Here is a 14,427-nt window from a genome sequence, read left to right as displayed (position 1 = left end):
CCCCAGCATTCCTCATTGATAAATAAGCAGCTGGTTCCTTTTTTGGCTGTAAGTAAGTCTAGGGCTCTTCAATTTGAGAACTGCTCCTGCTAGGGTGTCAATCTGATCTTGAATTTGAGATGGTTGCAGAGATATTTCATACAAACCTTCTCCTAGGGAGGAGGCTAGAGACTGAAATTCCTGCTGCTCCAGTTCCTACACCTGCTGCTATTCCTAGGCTGACAAGTAGGGGGATAAGTGGCAATGCAGCTGTGTTTCTGCTCAAGGGGCTGCTTACTGAGACTAATATAGGTTGATCTTCAAAAGAATAGGTTATGGGTGGGGAGATGTATGCTAGGGTGCACGTACCCGTCCAATTAGTAGGTAGGCAAATGTAAAGGTTTTTTCTGCATAGGAAAAATACTCCTTGGTGAGGGTTAATACATCCTTGGATTTGGAAAGTTCAGAAATGTTGGGGCCTGTCCACATGTGCTGCTCTTTCCCATGCTGACAGGGAAGTTGCTGAGTGGGCTGCTCCTAAAGGTTGTAGGGCGATGGAGTTGGCAAGGATGGAGTGTGGCTTGCTTCTAATGCTAACCTGTGGGTTTGAGTATGCAGAAACAGTTGAACGTTATTAATGGGTAACATGTGACAGTCTCTCCTGACTTGGGGGTCTATTGCCTTGAGGCACATGTTGAATAGTGCGTAATCAGTGGATGTGGGGTGTCTGGAGTCACAGTATTGTGAAGTTGTTGTAGACTTTACTGGTGGTGTAATATGAGAGGGGTGAAAAAATCTTAGGGGGTAAGTGACTGAGAGGAAGCAGTTGAAGAGGGGTTGTTTGAAGCTACAAACTTTGGGGGCTCCTGTTGTGGTGCTATAGGAGTTTATATATGTGGGTGGTGGGAGTTTTAGGGTTTTTGTACAAGGGGTTTTGAAAGTTCCTACAGGAGAGTCTAATGAAAACTGGGTCAGGTAATAAATACACAAGACAGGGTGGGATGTTAAATCTTGGGCTTTCCTATTGGCCCTGTGGTGGGTGTTGTAGGGTACCGGAGGGGTTGGATGAATGTTTGGATACCCTGTAGGATGTTTTCAGCTTCTTCTGGCATGTTTATGGTGATCTGTTTAGAGGAGACTATTGGACCTTTTTGGGGTTTGAGAAAGCCATGTTCATAAAGGGGCTGGAGGGTCTGGAAAAAGTGATGAGGTAGAGACTAAACAAATCCAGCATGTATCATTTATGTGTTGTGGTAGAGCTTGGTATAGCGGGGAGGCTGAGAGGTCTATTAAATGTTGAATTGGTGACAGGTGAGGGTTGGTTAGAACAAGATGAAGAGTAAAGTGCGTGAGGAGATTTGGGTGGTGGAGGAATAAATGCATGACAGAAGAGTGTAGGGGTTTGGGATTACTAGAAAAGTAGGACACACAGTTTGCTTAATCTGACAGAGGCCTTGGGTGACTCTATATGTCCTATTGGGTTTTGGTAGTGGGAGAATAGAAGTGTTGTGGAGAACGGATAGGTATGAGGATGTGGGCTGCAAGGAATCGGGAAACAATGGGTTGGAGGTCATGGAGACCCTCAGGACTAAGGGGGTATTGAGGGACAGCGATTTGACACATAGGATCCTTTAATGAAATTTTTATAGGGGTGTGGTGATGAGAGATGACAAGGATGTCAGTATTCCAAATTATGGGATTATTTGGTGAAGTTTCAAGGGGATTTACACAGGTATCAGGTGTCTGTGCTAATAGAAGGTCAGGGTGACTGTCTCTTAGAAATTCAAAATGTATTACAGCTCCTAATTTGTGTAAGCTATCATGTCCTCCTAAAAGAGCAAAGGGACATTAGGGCATTACTCAAAAAGAATGAGTTAAATCTCCATATGAACAACAACTGAGGGGTGGTGTTTGCTTGGGAGTGGCAGGTATGCCTTTCATTCCTCCGATGATTGAGACTGAGGAAGAGAAGAATGCACTGCTCATTTCTGTTAGAACTGAAAGACTTACCCCAGTGTCCAGTAGGAAAGAGATGGCCTTACTGGATACCATCCCTACTACCCTGGGTTCTGAGCGCATATTTGCTGTGGAAGCAGAGAATCCCAGGCACCGTCAGTTTTCTGAAGAGAACTAACAAGGATGAAGGGTCTTTCACCAGTGGTTGGGGGCTGAAGATTGGACTGAACCTGACCTGGGAGGGCATCCCTGGCTGGAGCAGTCCATCTTCCAGTGGCCCCATTGACCAGTCTTTGGGTATGGCTTGGTCGGTGGCCTCAGGCTAGGCCATGCTTTTGCCCAGTGTCCAGCCTGCCCACATTGAGAGCACGGTCCAGGGACGGCTGTGCTTTTTCCTGTTCTGGGCTGGGGTGAGTGTGAGGTGGCAGACACTAGCATCTGATACTGAATGTGGATTTTTTACCTTTTGGTTCCTCTGTTCCTCGTGTTGGTTGTTAAAAAAACATTTAAGAATGCTTTTAGAAGATTTCATTGTGAGGTTGAGGACCTTCCTCTAACTTTTGTAATTTCCTTCTAATATTGGGTTCAGACTACTGGTAAATAAACTGCAAATGAAGGAAAGTTTGGCCTTCTCTTGATTCTGGGTGCATGGTGGTATACTTTATCATGACCTCTGAAAAGTGGGAAAGAAAAGGGCAGGTTTTTCATTGGGGCCTTGGGTGACCTCACATAATTGATCATAATGGACAGCCTTATGGGCATTTTTATCTGTTACACTATAAAATAAATAATCGTGTAATCCCTTTGTTGGGTGCCTTCACTTCCATGTTGATAATTCCAATTAGGCTGTTTGCAGAGAGATGGCATCTGCCGCTTCACCACAGGGTGAAGGGTGGGGGCCTGCTCATGGAAGGCATTAGCATGGACTTCTGCTGCTCTCCATATGAGTTCCTTTTCCTCTGCGGTCAAGGTGTAAATAGCATGCCAAGTTAAACTAAAAGACTGGGTTGTCCGAAGGAACTCCTTGTGGAACTTAACCAGGTTTTCAGAAAACGATCCTAAGCATTCTTTCCCGACGCCCCGCAACAGGAACAGGCTGAGAGTTTTATTTAAAATATTTTACAAGTGGCCATTTACCTACAATATAAGAAGGAAGCATGTTACTAATATAATTGTAGTAGTTTTCCTGAATCAAGCAGCCTGGAAAATATATTTTAAAAGTTGGCCAAAATAGACAGTTTTGATCTCTTTCTAAAGAACTATTAATTAACATAAGCTAATTCATGATCTATATAAGTGTTCTATACTATGGAGCATCATCATAAGTATTAATGATTCTTCCACTGTTGAAACTTTCAACTTTTAACATGAATAATAGTTTATGAATTTCATTTAATTTGAAAATGTTGGACTGATTTATTTTTATTTATTTATTTTTAAATGTTTTATTATGAATTATATGATAGTTTACAAGGGAGAACATTAGTTTTACATTCATTCTATCGTATATTGTTTCATTGCCATGGTTCCAATCCCTCCATGCATCATCAACCAACCAAAGGGTATACCCTGCAAGCCTGCCCCCTACACTACCCCCCTCTACCCCCTCCCCCAAGTCTTCAGCACACAGTCGCTCTCCCTCTCTGGATCTACTTAAGCATTGTTATATCTGGGAAAGACTAGACATAGAAAAAGGAACAAGCACTAGGGTGGGGCCATTGACCCCAGCTTCTTCCCTTAAGGAGAAGATAGTTGGTGCTGTACTGGGATTGGGAGGAGAATCTTAGGAAGGGACAATGGGTGGAGGAGGAGTTGTTGTTAGGTGCCATTGAGTTGGTACCGACCCATAGCGACCTCATGCACAGCAGAATGAAACAATGCCCGATCCTGGGCCAACCTCACTACTGTTGCCACGCTTGAGTCTATCGATGCTGCCACTTGGTCATTCCATCTCGTTGGGAGTCTTCCTCTTTTTCTCTGACCCTCCACCTTACCAAACATGATATCCTTCTCCAGCGACTGCTCCCTCCTGACAAAATGTCTTGATTATGAGAGATGAAGTTTGGCCATCCTGGCCTCTAAGGAGCACTCTGGCTGTACTTCTTCCAAAATGACCTATTGGTTCTTTTGGCAACCCATGGCACTTTCAACATTCTCCTCCAACACCATAACTCAAAAACATCAATTCTTCTACGGTCTTCCTTATTCACTGTCCAGCTTTCCCATGCATATGAGGCTATTGAAAACACCATGGCTTGGGTCAGGCGCATGTTAGTCCTCAAGCTGAATTTAGAGATCATCTGAAGAACAGATTTGATACATGAGACACTAAAGACTGAAGACCAGAAGAGTTGTGGGATGACATCAAGAACATCATAGAAGAAAGCAAAAAGTCATTGAGAAGACAAGAAAGAAGGAAAAGGTCAAAATGGATGTCAGAAGAGACACTGAAACTTGCTCTCCAGCATAGAGTTGTTGTTGTTATGTGCATAGAGATGCTAAAGCAAATGGAAGAAATGAAGAGGTCCAAGAGCTGAATAGAAAATTTTAAAGATCAGCTCAAGAAGATACAGCCAAATATTACAATAAAATGTGCAAAGATCTGGAATCAGAAAACCAAAAGGGAAGAAAACACTCAGCATTTCTCAAGCTGGGGGAACTGAAGAAAAAATTCAAGCCTCGACTTTCATTATTGAAAGATTCTCTGGGAGGAGGAGGGGAAGGTGCAAAGGCTGGTTCAAAGGGTGAGGGATGTTCATTTGTAGGATCAAAGGGAGATTCAGGCAGAGTCAGGTTAATTTGGTGAGGTGAGCAAGGGGAGTAGAAGGAGAAAAAGACTTGGAAGTGGGGAACCTGCCATTTTGCCATTTCTTTATAGAAGCTGTCAATGTCTCTGAAAATTTGGAAGTCAAAAGTGCTGTTTTCTCCCCTTCCTTGACTAAGACTCAATGGGAATACATGCTCTGATTGGTGACCATGCTCGTCACCGATTAGGGGAAGTGAAGGAAAAACAACAATGAAGTGGTGAACTAAGCCCTACAATATGGAGAGTGAAGCGTTCAGCTCATAAAAAGAGAGGGCATATGCACAAGAACACCCACTTGACCTGGCTTCAATGACCGGATGATCAGAGCTCAACCAGAAGAAGAAAGAAAAGGAAAAAAAGAGTAATCTGATGCAATTTGACCACCTATGGAAGCAGTAGGTCAAAAGTGGGAACAAATTCTTACAGCAAGAATCGTTCCCACCCCCTCCACAACAGAGTAGACAGGGATGGGCAACTTGGACATTGGCTACCCAAAATGGGGGGCTGGAGGGTGGGTAGGGCTACAAAGGCTTACAAGCTTTCAAGAGGGAACCTGGAGGAAGGCAGAATCTCCAGTGAGTAGCATCCAATCTTCTTAGGCGGAGTTGATGAAATGAAATGCAGATGGTTCTCTTGTGATACAATAGTGAATAATTGTTATCAGGACTGATTGTGAAGGTTGGAAATGTAAAGGTAGATATTTTATAGCAAGGAAGGGATTAACTTTTCAGTATAGGAGCAGAGGTCCCTGGGACCATCAACGGAGAAGAGCCAAGAGCGGGACCCTACCCAGAGAAGCGGTGATGCCTGAGATGGAGGCAGTGACAATGATGTGGAGCGATGGAGCAGCTGGGGGCTTTAGATTCAGAGAGGGAAAGCAACTGTGTGCTGAAGACTGGGGGTGGGGTTAGTGTAGGGGGCAGGCTTGCCGGGTATACCCTTTGGTTGGTTGATGATGCATGGAGGGGATTGAAACCATGGCAATGATAGGATATACGACAGAATGAATGTAAAACTAATGTTCTCCCATGTAAACTATCATATAATTCACAATAAAACACTAAACAAACAAAAAAAAAGTGCTGTTTTCTGGCCACTGACTAATTGCAACCAGGCTATAGTGCCAAAATCAATTATTTATTTTTCAGACTGATTTCTGTTAGATGTAATTTCTTTAGGTTATTCAGGAGACAGCCTAGGGGGGAGGGGTGATTTGCAAAGCCCCAGCTCCCATTTTTGGGTGGGTCAAGGAGTCACTGCCAAAGGCAGTGTCTGCCTTCCACGGGTGAGAAGGGAGGTGCCGGAGGTCCGACTGTCAGACCAGATGGCCTGGAGGGGGTTATGGGCTTCCCTGCGCCCTCTGCCAGGGGAGTCTACCAGGGGAGTCCAAGTGATCCTCCGAGGATCAGGGGACAAGGCAGAACCTCCTGGGATCCTCAGGAGGGAGTGCCAGGGGCTGACTTATCTAGACCAAGGAATTTGTGACCGGTGTTGGGGGAGGAAAGATTTCACTGAATGGCCTCTGAGAGCTGGAGCCTTGTAAAAGAAAATACAGACTACTTGGAAGTGAGCCGTTGGGGAAAGGGACTTTACACAAGTTTTGATAACCACCGGGGGTGCCCTGGCCTGGTCTCGCAATCCTCTTGAAAGGGTCCCTGATCCCTCGTGGTCAGTTGCAGAAGGAGAGAGAGAAAGAGAGAGGAGAGAGGAGAAAAGCGGTCTACTCATATATGAGCAGTTGGAGAAAGAGATCCTAGGTTCAGGAGTTTTGAGAATTCACTGGGTTGTGCCCCAGTCAGAACCTCACAATCCTCCCGGACTGAATCTGCAGTCTCTCACAGTCCACTGGAGAGAGAACGAGAGAGACGGAGAAGAGTGAAGAGAAGAGTGACAGGAGAGCCTGGCTAAATAGCAAGAACAGGTTTGGGAGGGGGTGGAGCTTAGAATGGGCGAGCTGCTTGGGGATAAGGCCTTTTGTGAGGCCTTGTCAGAGGGTGGAATTTAGATGGGGCCACCTGGTGGGAGGAGGAACACTTGCTGGAGAAGGATGTCATGCTGGGTAAGACGGAGGGTCAGAGAAAAAGAGGAAGACCCCCAACGAGATGGATCGGCCAGGTGGCATCACTGATGGACTCAAGTGTGGCAGCGGTAGTGAGGTTGGCCCAGGATCGGACATTGTTTCGTTCTGCTGTGCATGGGGTCGCTATGAGTCGGTTCCGACTCGATGACACCTGACAACAACAACAACCTGGTGGGAATGGGAAATTTGAAACATAAGGAAAATAGATATTTAAGAGAGTTATGGTGGTTGATAGAAAAGGCTTAGACAAAGAGGACCTCCAGACCACTTTTCGTCTGTTGGAGGAATTTCTCTAGATCTCTGAGAATTCCATAATAGAAGGTACCGTTTTCAAAGCATAGAGGTGTTTCGATTTGATTTCAGATTGTAAATGAAAAAAAAAATTTTTTTTAATTGACCAAGAGGCATCCTAATGGGGTCTCTTTTTCTATTTTTGAGATATTGGTTCCCATAATTGTTATGTATTCAGTAAGAAGCAGGTGGCTGGGAAACATGATGTTTCCAGAGGAGGCGTTCTCTAGGTACCTTAGAGAAAACCTCCAGAGACAACTTACCTTCCCTATGGGAAGGACTAGGGAGGAATCAGCAGGTGGTGGATGGTCGGAGCCAGTCTGGAACGTGGTCCTGTGTTCTGATAGAGCCAAGAGGTTAGGAAGGAGAACAAGGGGGACAACTGCCTGGACAGGTGACCAAAGTTGTGAACTCTGCAAGTCCCTTTAGAGGCTACTGGAGAGTAACCCCAGCCAAGCCTCCTCAATTGGACTTGGTTTGCACACAACTCTGAGATGTCTCAGAAGGAAAAGTTAATCTCATATCTAGCTTCCGCCGCCTAAGGCGCCTTAGATCGAGAGGAGAGGAAGAGAAGAGGGTGTGGGGTTGCTGGGCGAAGCCAACCTAGAACCAGCCAGGGAGCTTCAGCTTACTCTCCCAGGCCCCACGTTGGGTGCCAAAATGTAAGAAAAAGAAAGAAAGAGAAGGAGAGTCTCTTTATTGACAGTAAACTTGGGAGGGGGTACTCTTACATCACCAAAGGAGACCAAGAGCCCATCTGTTCTCCTCCAGACTGGGGTATTTAAGGAGGTGTGGTCTGAATACAGTTCTGGTGAGTTAAAATGGGCAGGGGTAGGGAGATTTTCCTGGTGGTCTCCAGGTGTACCAAAGACCCAAGCTTTCTGGAGACTGGAAGCTCAAGCAGAACCCCATTCAGCGCCGATTGGGGGTAGCTGCAATACCATTCCATTCACCAGGTGCAAGGTCTTTCAGAATCTGAGAACTTCCTTACCTGAGCTCTCATTCTTCTAGTGTGCAACACTAGCAACCATAGTCCTGTGATCAAAACTCCAAGAATCAAAACTACAATGATACACTGTATCTTGTCATCCCTGATGGTGGGCTGAGAATGTGTCTCTGAAAAGGGAAGAAGAGTGAATGAGCCCAACTGCGGCACTGTGCTTTGACCCTGCTGAGAAGCAGCGCTACCCTTGTCCTCCTCCTTACCCCATCTAAGAGTGAGGGGCTCAGACAGCCCCTCATGCTGCACATGGCACGTATATCTCTGCTCCTCCCCAGAGAGCACCACGATGGCCGCCCACTTCTGGAAGGTCCCATCTCCTGCAGGTCTAGTCTCTATGAGCTCCGTGTCCTGGGTCCGGTCCTCCCCATCCTGCCGCCAGGTCAGTGTGATCTCCGCAGGGTAGAAGCCCCGGGCCCAGCACCTCAGAGTGACCTTCCCATTAGGGCTGGGGTGGTGGGTCACTTGTGTATGGGGGGTCTCTGTGGTAGACAAAGCAGTGAGTAGTATCTACTCCAAAGACCAAGATGCCATTTACTCCTGGTGGTTTAGGTGCCACCAGAGCAAGGCAGGGAGTACTTCTAGGTAGCACTAGTCAGAACAGGGATCCAAGAATAGATGCTCAGAGCTTAGTCCAAATATTCTTCTCCAGAATAAGGGCCTCTTCACAGACCTTCACTGTCTTATCAAGTCATTGGACAATTTTTCCAGATAAATGTTTATAGGTACAGCTGCCCTTATTTCTAGTGGGAAAAGGCCCAGCTGCCCTTATTTCTAGTGGGAAATCACTATCACCGATTCATGGTGACCCCATGTATTACAGAGTAGAATTATTTCACAAAAGTTTCTTGGATCACTTTTAAGGATGCCGATGGTCAGGCCTTTCTTCCATGATGCTAATAGGTAGGGTTCAAACAGCCAACCAAGTTAGTAATTGAATTCTTTAACTTTTTGAGCCACCCAGGGACCTAGGGAAAGGACCAGAAGTAAGAAAAACCTCCAAGTGTTTGAGGAACAAGCCCAGTGGCCTTTGGAGAGTAGCCTCCTTCTGGGAAAACCTAAAAAAGGTGGGTGACTAGCACTGCCCAGGAGACCCCTGATGGGAGGTGCCCCAGATCCATATCGCTTGCATATGGAGAAGTCTTCCTCAGCACAGTGGCCCCACCCTTCCTACAGTAAGTATCCTATATGCCAGGGCTCTGTCAGAGTGGCACCTCTAGAGAAAAAAGTGGGCCAAGCTAGAGTCGGGGAGGGCTGGGTGGGTATGATGTGAAAGATCATTACCAGTACGGGTCAGGTTCTCCCATCCATCCTTCAAATATCTCTGCAGCCACTGGATACATTCATTCTCCAAATAGTTCTTGTCTCTCTGTATGGAATTCCTGTTGGCCTCCCACTTATGCTTGGTGTAACGGGCGATAAATGAGATGGCCGTGTACTGCAGAGTGTCCATGTTCAAACTCAGGTAGTCGCTACCATCATAGCCGTACTGCCAGTGCCCTGTGGTCCTGTTGTCATCTTGAAGCTCACAGCCATAGCTGAATTGAAGGGTGTGGGGCCCTGTTCACCACCCAGATCAGACATCATCAGTCCAGAAATGGCTCACAATTATCCCCGCTCTCTATACCATACCCCACTGAAGCTCTAGTTTCTCCTTAGGTGACATTTTCACCCAAGACAAATTCGTTAGGCCCTCTGATTCCAATCTCCTTTCCCAGCACTCAGTTCTGCAGTGTGGACTGGTCACTGCTTGGGCTTGATTCTAGGGCTTGTAAAGTAGTGAATGGGGACTTGGACTTTGCCATGAACTGTGTCATCCTGGGCAAGTTATTCAGTCTCCATGTTCTGTGTGTGTATCTAGTGCAAACAGAAGGGTTAGATTATGTTCTGTCAGGTCCCCTTCTGTGCTAACAGCATCAGATTCTAAGTACAAATTCCTGAAAACAGAATTCTAGTGCACACCATGAAAAAAGAGGGCATCCATTAGTTTTCTTTGACGTACTAGTGAATGCACATAGCTTCATATTAACAATCACCACACTTCTGTTGAATAATTCTCTGATGAATTACAAAGTCAAATATAAACAGCTCTGGGATTGCCCCAGTCTGTATTAATCACTCTGGATACTCAGTCTATTAGCTCAAACTCATAATCCAAGACTTGCACATGTATCAAACCTCATTGTGTACCGTCTCTATCCTCTTACATGGTGAGTTCTCTGAAGGCAGGGACAGGGTGTCATTTGTGTTGGTATCGTCAGTATCTATTGTCACAGCTGTAACATACAACTGGAGAACCTTTGCTGACTGTGCTTTCCAATAAAGGTTAACTAGTACAAAGTTGAGTGGACAGACTATTCAGTTTTAATAATACCGCTCTCTGCTTTTGTGTCTTAATTTGTCATTCAAGGCCCTTCTTAAACTTGTTTAAAACACTTGTTTATGTGCTGTGGAGTTGGTTGCGACTCACAGTGACCCTGCACAGGGTTTCCAAGGCTGTAAATCTTTACGGGAGCAGAAAACCTGATCTTTCTCCCACAGAACTGCTGGTAGTTTCGAACTGCTGACCTTGAGGTTAACAGCCTGACTCGTAATCAGTATGCTACCAGAGCTCCTTACAACACTGGCTAGCACTTGGGAAACACTGGATAAAATCTATTAACCTACTATCTGTCTCCTGAACTCACTATGCCAAATGGAATCCCACACCTTGCAGCATCCTAACTCCTACCTCCTTGAGATATCTTTTTTGTTCTCTCCATTGAATCAAATCCTAATCATCTGTCATGTTCTATCAAACTCTTCTGGACTCCTGAGGTCTGTCACCTATTAACTTCTAGAAACTCATTTCCCTTCTTCTCACATTTGGCATTTAAGAAGGTAATAGTCTTTGATGTCTTTTGGTGTGCTGCACAGGGGTAATAAATGATTCCCCACATCGACTGTAAATTCCATGAGGGCGAACTCTAAGTCATATATTTTTCTGGCTCCCCAACCCCAGTATCCAAAAGATTCATCCAAAGCACAGATCTGTGACCTAATAAAACAGCTGAATGTTGGCTGGATTACTGTTTAAAGGCCTGTTCCTCTTTGTGACCACACTGGTAGTCTTCATTTTCAAGCACTACCTGTCCCCAGCCTGACCCTATGGAAAATATTTGTCAAGAGGACCTTCCAGCCAGGGAGGCTGGGGTGTAGTGGGAAGTACTGCTTCCCAGGGCTCTCTCACAGACACCTACCTGCTGGCTTCTGTGAGTTCTCTTTGTTCAAGCTGTGCTCTGAGGTTTGGTTGTAGTATTCCTGCACATTTCTCAGATTTAAGTGGAAAATCTTCTTCCGACTTACGAAGATTTCGGTCTCATCATCAAAGTAATCTGAATTCTCCTTTAACCACGGAGCAAGAGGAATTGCCTTCGTCTTCATGCTGTCATAGTAGATGAAGGGTTGGTCATCCACAAAGCCAGAGGCGGCAAATGCAGGCATTCCTGGGCTTGGCTCAGATACAGCCATGTAGAAATACTGCAGAGAATGCGATCCTGAGTTGGGAACCAAACAGGGGACTCAGAGTAAGCTAAGAGTATTTATTGAATAGGGCCCAAATGCCCAACGTGAGGGGAATTTGTGTGTGTGTGTGTGTGTGTGTGTGTGTGTGTAAAGCAGGATAGGAAGGGTATACCTCATATAACAATGGGAAGACAGTGAAGGAAGAACCCACCAACACCAGTGATTACAAATCCACATCAGAGTATACACTGAACGAATTCAGAGAAACAAGAAAAAAGTGTTAACACAATGCATCTATAAGAAATGCTTCCATGAAGGTGTTCTTGAAAAGGGCTTGAAGAAATGGTGGATCTGGGGTAGCAGAGGAGTGTAGGAGTTTTCTTACAGTTTCTACTGAATTGTAGGAATCTAGAAGTACAACTCTTTTCCCAGGTTCTCTAGGGCTGTAGCATCTCAACCCCTTAGCAGTCTCACTCTTCCTCTGGTGTCTCCCTCCCCAGATGATCTTTGGAGTCCCTGTGGAAAACGCACTGGCCTCAGAGATCCCCTCCCCACCACAACCCTGTTTCCTGAGGAAGCACTTCCCTCTGTGAGCCTCAGCTTCTTTATCTCTAGAACAAAGCCAATGGGCAAGAAGGCCCAGAGTCCTCCTGGTTCTAATAGTCCATAATTCTAGGACTTCGGAAATCCCCCAGTGGTTCTGTGAGATGAGCAGGTAGGAGATAGTGTAGGCAGAGGGGAGGGAGGGCCTGGAAAAAAGAGACAGCTTGCAGATGTCCTTGTCCCAACCATGTGGATCTCAGTTCAGCTGTTCAGATATGTCCTTTACCCACTAGAACTCTGGGTCCCTTATTGTCACCTCATCAGGAATACTCTCACCCTTACCTATCAGCCACAAGCTTTGGTCTTGTTCCCTCCAAGTCATGTTGAAATGTTACTTCCTCAGAAATGTCAGACTTAAGTGCTAATGAACATCACATTAGTTCTTTACTATTGGCCTGCCAGTAAATTGCATGAAAACAGCAAACTTTCTTTCTTGTTATAACTATATTCTTAATGCCTATATTATCCACAAAGTTAAAAAAGATAGATCTCAGGTTCCTGGGCAACTCAAATGATTTGCACTTGGTTTGTAAGTAAAAGGTTGGCGATTTGAACCTATTCAGTGGCACCTTGGGAGAAAGGCCTGGAAATCTGTTTCTATAAAAAATTCAGAACTGAAAAAACAAACCCACTGCTGTTCGGTTGATTGTGATTTACAGCAGCCCTACAGATGACAGCCAAGAAAACTCTATGGAGCAGTTCCACCTTGTTACATGTGGAGCTGTTTACTTTGTTTAGCTATTCTAATATCTTTCTCCAATTAAGTCACTACTATGCATTCATTGTTGTATTATACCTGCTGGTGGTGGTGCCTGTGTGCCGTGGTGTTGGTTCCAACTCACAGCAACCCTGCATAGGGTTTCCGAGGCTGTAAATCTTTACGGGAGTAGGAAGCCTCATCTTTCTCCCGCAGAACAACTGGTAGTTTCAAACTGCTGACCTGCGATTAGCAGCCCGAGTCGTAAGCACTATGGTACCAGAGCTCCTTTGTATTATACATAGTAGCTCAACAAATAATAAACTTACTGCTTTGCATACTAGAGGGAATGTTTCTGTAAATTCCTAACTTAAGTGGAAATGATGAATCAAAGGTTATGAACATTTTGAATTTGAATAGGTATTACTAAATTGCTCTCCCAAAAGGTCATTCACAACCACATCAACGGGAGATGTTATATGTACCCTTTTTTTCTTTCACATACAATGAACACATGAATTGTGTGGACATAGGAAATTAATGAGTAAAGAGATCGTAACTGGTAAAAAAGCTCATTACATATGCTGTTATTTGTATAAAAATACGATACAAAAATGCATGTAGAGATATAACAAAAATCCTCATAAATGGACAAATAACATTATGATAAATGGAGAAAAAACTGAAATTGTCAAAGATTTCAATTTGCTTGCATCCATAATCAACCCCCATGGAAGTAGTAGTCAAGAAATCAAATGATATATTGTGTTGGGCAAAACTATTGCAAAAGATCTCTTTAAAGTGTTAAAATTCTCACTTTGAGGACTAAGCTGTACCTGATCCACAGCATGAGAATTCCTATCACTTCATATGGAGTCCTATGGAGTCCTGGTGTGGCATTGTGGGTTAATGCGTCAGACTGCAAGTCGTTTGAACTGCAAGGTTGGTGGATCAAGCTCACCAGCTGCTCCTTGGAAACCCTATACAGGGTTGCTGTGTGTCGGAATCGACTCAATGGCACTTCACAACAACAACAACAACAACATATGGAGTCCTGGTGTGGCACTGTAGGATAAACACTGGATTGCCAACCAGAAGGCCAGTGACTTAAACCCACCAGCCACTCCCCCTTGGAAACCCTATGTAAGGTCGCTACGAGTCAGACCCACTCCCACTCAATGGTACATAACAACAACAACATATGCATGTGAAAGCTGTCCAAAAAATCAGGAAGACTGAAGAAGAATTGATACATTCAAATGATGGTGTTGGCAAAGGATATTGGATATACCATGGATTACCAGGGAGTCCTGGTGCAGCGCTGTGGGTTAATATACTGGACTGCTTAGTTGGTTTGAACTGCAAGGTCAGTGGTTCAAGCTCAACAGCTGCTCCTTGCAAACCCTATACAGGGTCGCTATGGGTTGGAACTGACTCAATGGCACTTAACAACAACAACCAGGTAGTCCTGGTGTGGTGTTGTAGAATAAGCACTGGACTGCTAAACATAA

General features: G+C 44.9%; 1 protein-coding gene across 1 annotated transcript in view; it reads right to left on the bottom strand.

Annotated features, from left to right (window-relative positions):
• Positions 1-1,781: 1,781 nt before the first annotated feature.
• The window catches only part of LOC102825202 (HLA class I histocompatibility antigen, B-7 alpha chain-like), a 17,482-nt gene continuing 4,836 nt past the window's right edge, over positions 1,782-14,427 (bottom strand). Inside the window, exons 2-6 of the mRNA XM_006875685.1 lie at positions 11,352-11,648; positions 9,397-9,672; positions 8,319-8,594; positions 5,169-5,230; positions 1,782-1,808 (exon numbers count right to left, since the gene is read on the bottom strand). Of these exons, the coding sequence (XP_006875747.1) occupies positions 1,782-1,808; positions 5,169-5,230; positions 8,319-8,594; positions 9,397-9,672; positions 11,352-11,648 (938 nt within the window). The remainder of the gene's footprint in view (positions 1,809-5,168; positions 5,231-8,318; positions 8,595-9,396; positions 9,673-11,351; positions 11,649-14,427) is intronic.

Source organism: Chrysochloris asiatica, unplaced genomic scaffold, assembly GCF_000296735.1.
Source record: "Chrysochloris asiatica unplaced genomic scaffold, ChrAsi1.0 scaffold00333, whole genome shotgun sequence".
Taxonomy (NCBI): domain Eukaryota; kingdom Metazoa; phylum Chordata; class Mammalia; order Afrosoricida; family Chrysochloridae; genus Chrysochloris; species Chrysochloris asiatica.
The sequence above is the reverse complement of the archived record's forward strand: the minus strand, read 5'-3'. Positions and strand labels throughout refer to the sequence as shown.